General features: G+C 34.1%; 1 protein-coding gene across 2 annotated transcripts in view; it reads right to left on the reverse strand.

Annotated features, from left to right (window-relative positions):
- The window catches only part of LOC116165271 (integrin alpha-PS1), a 75,041-nt gene extending 69,600 nt beyond the window's left edge, over positions 1-5,441 (reverse strand). For both annotated transcript variants that reach the window (XM_031479559.1, XM_031479558.1), the window contains exon 1: positions 5,152-5,441. In XM_031479559.1, the coding sequence (XP_031335419.1) occupies positions 5,152-5,321 (170 nt within the window). In that variant the 5' untranslated portion in view covers positions 5,322-5,441. The remainder of the gene's footprint in view (positions 1-5,151) is intronic.
- Positions 5,442-8,419: the final 2,978 nt, after the last annotated feature.

Consider the following 8,419-nt stretch of genomic DNA (forward strand, 5'->3'; position numbering starts at 1 on the left):
ACCTTTACAATTTTTTTGTGAACACCCTGTATCACTAAATCCAACTTTATCATTACCAAAGTGTTGCCTTTCATTAAGATTAACATTATTGATGAAATACATTTCTTAACTTTAAAATCAAGGTCGCTACGATTTATCAAAGTGGGGCATGCTTATGGTAAATTATTCGAAAAAAAATTAATAATTTGGTAACAATGACAAAAAACCAAAAAGTGAATAGGTTTACATGCAGAGGTTAAAAAATGACATCTAAACAACTAAAAATATACAGGGTGTTCTATAAAAAAAATCAGTTGTCTAGTGACTGCGTCCAACTATTTTGATACTTTATTGTAGAGATTTAAAACAGTAATTGATCTATTAAATTTGAAACAATTATCAGACTGAACGCGAAACACGAGAAAAGACGCCCTTTAGACCATGCGTATATTTGCATGAGCAAAATTTTTGAAAAATCCGTTACAAATTAAAAAAATATTGACTCTGCGCTACCACAATCTAATCTTTGACATATGTGTTTTCAATTCGTGTTTTAAGAAGCAGCTTCAGTTAAAATTTCAGAAAACAGTGGTACACAAGTGAGAAAGTTAGATCTGCGTGTAAGCAATCCATTTTTAGGGGAATTTTTTGAAAAAAAAAGAAATTCCTCTTATGTAATGGTTTTGTCCGTCGGTCCGCCTGTTGCTCGTTCAACTCCAGAACAAAAAAAGACAGCACTTGTATGCGATTCTTCGTATCTTATGTTTGACGTGTTTGTTCATTTTCGATTTTTAACTTCTGTTAAAATTTCGTAAAAATTCGGCCACAAATAAGAAGTTAGCACTGCGCATGCACTACTTATTTTTGTCATTTCAATTTGATTTTATAAGAAACATCTTACCGTATAGAATTGATAAGCACAATAAACGGCAAAAGTGTAAAATTATGGTACATGAAAAAAATTGATTTTTTATTATAACCTGAATCACAATCTCCGTTTTAAACACTCAAATGCGTGCGAAAAAGGGCCTTTAAAACACACGTGCTTTAAAGTTGCTAAGTAACGATACTTCAAGTATGACTTTTGAAACTGTCATCTGGATGAAATAAAAAATCCTCTTAGGTCGCTTTCTGTAAAGGCAGAACATTTCTTTGGCTTTTGTACCTATCCTTTCGTTGAAGCTTTCACAAACGCGCGTAATTTAGGGTATGCTTCTAAATCTGTTCCACTTTTTAATCGCAGCATTGCTTTAGTTTTGAATGAATGCACCAAAATATAGAATATTTAAATACCTTTGACATTTCCTTCATATATGCCAGCATTAGGGATGCATTTAAGACTGTATTCGTAAGTAACTTCCTATTCGTCCATGGAAACAACTTTTCATATTCTTTATAATAGGCTTTACTGGATTTGGATTTTACACCTACCAAACTTTGTTTAGATTTTACAACAAGCGATGTAATGGACGGTGTATTATCTTTTTCAACGGAAATCGTTTTATTTACAAAGATTATGATGATTATAAGCAAACGTCAAGTGACATTTCCATGGCAATCGTGAAATTTCGAACACCCAGCCCACTTAATTAAACATGTATTCGAGTATAACGTCAATATGACTTCATTGTATTTCCGATTTTTAAATTATACTGCAGGTATAATAAAAAATACTATAAGATACACGTGTATAATTGGTCTTTAAAGCACTTGCAACGTTAAAGGCACTCCGCTTTGCGTCGTGCCCTTAAACTCGTTGCGCGTGCTTTAAAGACTTGATTATACACTTGTATCTTAATATACTATTTTATTAACGGGCGATCAAAAATGAGTGGCGGTCGAGTCGCCTTTGGAAGTTCAAGTTAAGTACGATTTCCCATTGAAACAAAAATTCCAAAGGTTACTCGACAGCAACTCATTTTTGAACGCATAGTACAACTTTTTTAATAATAAACGCAGAAAAAATTCCTTCTTTGGTGCAAGCTTCGACACCGTAACGAACCAAATAGCGAAAAAGTAGAACCGAGAGTAGAAAAATAGCTCTTGACATAAAGATCTAGCGGCGACAAAGCTGTGGGGACAAACAGACGGACGGACAAAGTGGCCACAATAGCGAATTTTTTTAATATTTGTAGAAATAAGGTAAAAAATATTCCGGAGTAGCTTTAAAATCGCCTAAGTATTTTTCACAATTGTTCTTAAAGATTCTTGGAATATTCTCTCTGACAATTTGTACTACTGATCAGATCATCACGAGGATCATCACTTATTTCTGATAAGAGACTAAAAGTGGTCATAGTACTAAAAATGAATTAATTTCAAACGTTAAAAAACAGGTTAATAATTGATATCTCTTCCGCGTAAGCAAATCAACCCAACTGATTTTAACTTACATCAAAATTCTTCAGCAACAATTCGTGAATTTAAAGAGATTTAAGGGTATTTACCTAGTATTTAAAGGGATTTTAATGTATTTTTTGATATTTAAAAGTATTTGACAGTATTTATCAGTATTTAAGTGGAATTAGTTGTATTTCTTGTATTTAATAGTATGTACATACACCTATTTAAAAGAGTGGGCCACCCCTCGGCTCAGGCGTTTAGCCAGAAATGCGAGTACCGACGGACAGACATCGTCGAGATTTTGTTTGATTCGGATTCCTGGTGCTTCAAAACGTGTATTTCCGTCAAAACAGTGGGGGGCATTTTCTACCCCAATGCAATACCTCCCTTACTAATGTGCGGGTGGTAAAAATGATACAACAGGTAATACCTTGCTTAACGATATAAATGATAATAAAACTTCTTTTTAAATTATGGTTCTCCAATAAGAAATACGCGTCCCAACCAGGGAATATCATCGGCTATCACCAAGGCATCGCCCTCGATGGGTCATAACTCGTAAGTGTGACTGGACACTTTCCAATTTTCCAATTATAGGTCGATTAATCTTACTTACCATTGACATTGCATATTTCGTGAGTGACTGCATACTGCATTTTTGTATGGATCTCTCCATAAACTTATTTGCCAACGCCACACACTTGTATCCACCAATGCATTCATCGAGTTTATCCGGAATGTAATATTTTTGGAAGGTGAAAATGCCCTTAAAGTGGCATTTATCGTCAATCGTTTTTGGTAAGATATTTACTTATTTATGTGTTAGTGTTATGTTCATGATTGAATCGCTTTATAATTTCAAATTGTAATTTTGCGTCGTCGTGATTTATTGACAAGCGGATTTATTTCGCGGGGTTTCATAGTACTCGAATGCGAATACCCCCAGACAGACCAGAGTGCGAAAGATCGGGACTCCTATCTCCCGATAGAATAAGAAACAAAGGGGGTGATATTGCGATGAGACACATTTGTAGACAGATCTGATGTTTTCTTAGATTGCCATGAATACCTTCACGAACGTCTTCATTACACATCGCATTCACTACTAAACGTGGCATTCCCGGAATTTAAAAATTATAAATGCTACTGTTTAGGTTTCTCCATTTTATTCCTTTAAGACCTTAACTATTCCTAACTGCTCATCCGATCTCGTGAAATTGGTCAAAACAGATACCATAGTTCCTATACTGATTGTTGGTTTATTTCATATTTGCAATTTAGGGTGCAATCTGCCCTGGTGTAAATTATTGGCTAACATTCGTCTCCTTGACGTACAATGCACTTTTGAATTTCAAATTGTGCGGGGAAAAACCACTAACTATAAAGCGATACAGATTTGCAACACACGCACAAGAACAAATGGTCATCGACATCCAAGTAAGCTAGAGGCTTGAATTGAAACAGTAATTGAAGCCAAGACACTTTTCAATTTAAATTAACGACGCTAACAAATCGATCAGACCGCGGCTGTAATAATATTTAAATATGTTCGCAATTAGGTTCCTTTTTTTATCATTCTTTATTACATATTGTTATGCGACCATTGTTTGTCTAACACAATGAGATTTCAACGCAACTTCGACTATTTATGGCCCAAAAAGTTAACAAGTCTATCGAGCATAGCAGCTGTTATTAAAAGAAACAATGAAAACCCATTGGGTGTTGACTCCAACAAGCCGGAGCGCCTACACATTTCCATAAGTTCAAGAGTTCAGAACGTTTCCCATAATACTCATTGCAATAATAATTATAGTACTTGCAATTACTTTCCCCGCTTAGTGTAGTGTTACACTTTAAGTCTAATGAAAATGATACACAAGGTTAAGGTTTCAGGTCAGACAGACATCACAGTTCATTGTGTCTAATGATGTGTATGCGTAATTTAAACATTAACATACAATCGCGGGGTACTCAATGAAATTAATTCAATTCCGTTTTTCTTTTGTAACATATTATACAATCATCCCGCGCATAAATAAATAAATAATTGCAACCGGTTTCTTCTTCCATGGATTTGATGAATTCAATGCGGCTGATAAAGTTTCATTAAGGCGATTAATGAGTTGTTCTGAGTAAATATGTACAGGTACAAGTGTGGGTGCTGGAGAAACGTGGTAAGGGGTAGGAAACCTCGCCTTTTAACAGGTGCGACCGTTGTTTATATGCTGCTTGTTGCACTACAAAGAAAATGTAAATCTTTTGTATTCAGTACGACTGTAATTAACGATAAGACATGTAGGCGAACTAGTATGAAAACATTTCCAACCAGTCGTGGTCACCCAATGGATTTCTCTGGGTTTGCCGATGTCCTTATGTAAAGAAACATTGATTTGGTAATCTAAAGATGACCCATTTATCTAAGTATAGTTATCTACTTTTTGATAAAAAAATTTAGCTAGTACGAATAATCTCAGAAATTGTTAATTTTCAAACAAAGTTGAAAGTTCTAAGAATATCGTATCCTTGTAGGTAATTGGCCAATATTCAAGCCGCTTGCGGCAAACAATGATTGGCGCTTCTGGATGATTAAAGATCCAATCCTTCCTAATAATTTTCTCTTTAAATTAGATTTAAATGAATAAGACCACCATTGGAGCCAGATTCCAAAAAAATCATATTCGTAGAGTGAGTCAAGCTACTTTTCTTACAAAAGTTATTCATTTTTCGCGGAACTCACCTGAAAGTACTTGTTGATCTTCGCTATCGAATTACGTCACATTCGAAAATAGGCATTTTATGCGTAAACAAGCGAAGGGGAAAAATACTTACCAACTATGCTTTATATCCGAACTAATTTCAGACTTATGAAGAGCAACGCTAAATCCAAAATAAGTATCAGCAACTCCACGTTTTACAATGGGATCTCTATTCTCCAAATTAAAACAATCAACTCGCGCGGTTACAAAAATAAATACCAATAAAGCATGCGAACACGTCATTGCGATTAATAAATTAAATAAATTATTATAAAACGAAAAGTTTCTGTTGCAAACATGACGTTTAAAAGCGAAGTTTTCGATCCAGAATCATGTTATACAATTCATTCGTTCGAAATAGCGGTAAACACTGACTACTGACTGGCCTAAGTTTGTATTCAAAAGAGAAGAGTGGGAATTTTGAATTAGTCGGAAGCATTCGGATTACGGTTATCTTAATCTGTGACTAATCAATGTGTTAGTATAGGCAACACACAATACAGCTACTTCTAGAATTTTCGGTTGGTAGTTATTATTGATTAATCTAATCGTGGTTTAAATATATGATTTAAACGCAATTTATACTTGTAAAAGTATTATTTTAGCATAGCCAGCCGAGTCCATTTTGAATCCCCGTAGTCAATGTACGAATATAATATGCAGTTTTTCCCGCCAAATTTGTCGGTTGGTACTTACTGATTGACAAACCTAACCACACTTTGTTAAATAATCGCGAGTGAGTTATGATAGCGATTTTGCGTCATTGTAAGTACATTAATAAAACATGAAATTGCAGTATAAGTGCTTACGTAACAGGCAAAACTCGTCAGAAATTAAACGTAATTTATGCTTCTAAAAGCATTACAGACCAAAACGATAAGTCTAATGAGGCAAAGGTCAAGCAGCTACCTGAAGTGCCAACTACTTGCTGCATGTCGGGATGTCATAATTGTGTATGGATCGACTACGCAGATAAGCTGAGCGAATATTACCAAGACGGGGGCGAGCACGCTCTTCAAGACATTGACAGAAATATCTCTGACCCTAATTTGAAAGCATTTATATTGTTCCAACTAAGAATGCGACAGAAAGGGGAGTAGGAGTAGCTTTTTAATTAAGGAATTGTGTACTAAACTGTAGTTCTAAAGTAATACTTATCTTGCAATTCAAAGTTAATCAATATACTTACAATATACCATGCAATATTTTAAATACAATCGTACCAGTTCTTTTTATTCCAATCCATTAGATATTAATATGGTTTTATTTCTGTTTCTCCCACAAACTTTCGCATACCTACTGCTTTCAGCATGTGTTTTATTCTGTTGTTTATTGATTTTTACCTAGCTGCGGTTCCATTCAGCATCCGCAGCGTATGTGCCCAACAATTTAAAGTCTATGACAGTGAGGAGGAATATCACCATCATTACTTGCAATAATACCTAAGTAGTACAAATGTATCGTAGACCAAATATTGATGTAGGAGTAACGTTCTATAAATGTTCATAAATATGTAACCTTATGGAGGTGCAGCGTACCTCCAATGGACGTGACCTATAATTGTCATGAAAAGATCTGCTATAAATAGCCATTGAATATCCATACGTACAGGTACACCCATTGTTATCAGATGCATTTTCCATAGGACATATAAATTTGTTCATATCCACTGCATAAATTTTACCATTATGCAAATATTTATGTATTTGCAGTGGAGGTGAAAGAGTATTAGATAATACATAATAAACAAATTAGCTATTTATTAGTCAATTAAAAACAATAAGTACAGGTATGAGTTCTGTAATTCGTCTGCTCAAGTAGCACAAAACGTATTTTTTTGCCAAACACGTTTATATCGTTAAAAAAGCGTGAGCGACGCTACGGAATTAAAAGTTTAGTATTTCTGGCTCTCCTTACGTGAAAATATTGGTAATATTGCTACTTTTTGTGAACGTGATATTCACGACAATAATACCAAGGTTGTAAGTGTTGGTGCAATTTGATTAAAAATCAAGTTATATATTTTAGAGTAACGAAAAAGTTTTGTTTTGTTGTTTCCAAAATAAACATAATTGAAAACGTATTTTTTGAGATTTTTCTCATTCTTAATTGCAAGAAGAAACACTTGGCGCCCGAGCAAAAAGCGACCTCATGCTTTACGTAGAATCAATTCTACCGAAGCAATAAACAACGTGAATCGCCAATTCTTCGATTCGTACCAACAATATTCAATCGGTAGCCAATATCTGTCCATTTGCGGATCACCTAATAGTGTCAACGACCAAATATCTTTTCCACAAATTCTGAATTTCTGTTGCGAGGTAAGAGTGATCATTCTAATTTGCTTTGAAATAATTCATAACGCACTGAATTTTATTTTGACCAGTAATGTCAAATAAAAATAAAGCATATGTAAAATCCCTTTCAGTAAAACGAGAATTTCTTTATAACAAGCTTAATGCCTTTTCATCATACATTAATGATGTAGACGATTTCAATAAATCTGAGCCTAAACTACGTATCGATAAAATTGAAAATATACTTGAGAAATTTCCTCATATATTCATCTTCAGCTAAAAGAACTAGGGTCGACTTCTACAAATAATGTTGAAGAGCTTAATGAATTTGAAACTTTATTTTATTCAGCAGTTTCTAAAGCAAAAGCAAAAATGTCTTGCCGTCAACCTCTGTAAATATGCCAATGTCACTGTATGTTAAATTGCCAGAATTAACGCTACCAAAGTTTAATGGTGACATGAATATGTGGTTGGAGTTTCGTGACAGCTTTTCAGCAATTATAGATAGTAACTCAAATCTTTCTAATGTGCAGAAATTTCAATATTTAAAATCACCATAAACGTCATCATACACTGTTACATTTCGAAGAAGTGACTCCAGTAAATGTGGGACATAGGTATTTCAGAATTTCAGGAAAATGATGAAGTATCTGATTTTGAAGAAATAAGTATGACTATTAGCAGTAATTGCAATCATTCTAATATTTTACTTTCAACTGTGGTAGTACATATTGGGATGAGTGCCCAAGGTAATATCTTTGCTTGTAGAGCTTTGTTGGACTCAGGATCACAATCATGCTTTATTACTAAGAGTATGTTTAATAAATTATGTCAATCATAAATTGCAACAAGAATATCTGTGATAGGAATTAATAATTCAGTGAGCAATATACAAAATAAATCGCGAATTAATTCGTTTATTACAACAATTTCTTGTTTAATTACGCCTAAGATTACAGGACGATTACCTGATAGATTAATAAACAATTCTTTAAAAATACCTAATCATGTAGAGCTAGCGGATCCAAATTATTACGAACCGCA

The sequence above is a fragment of the Photinus pyralis genome, unplaced genomic scaffold, assembly GCF_008802855.1.
Source record: "Photinus pyralis isolate 1611_PpyrPB1 unplaced genomic scaffold, Ppyr1.3 Ppyr1.4_LG3a, whole genome shotgun sequence".
Taxonomy (NCBI): Eukaryota; Metazoa; Arthropoda; class Insecta; order Coleoptera; family Lampyridae; genus Photinus; species Photinus pyralis.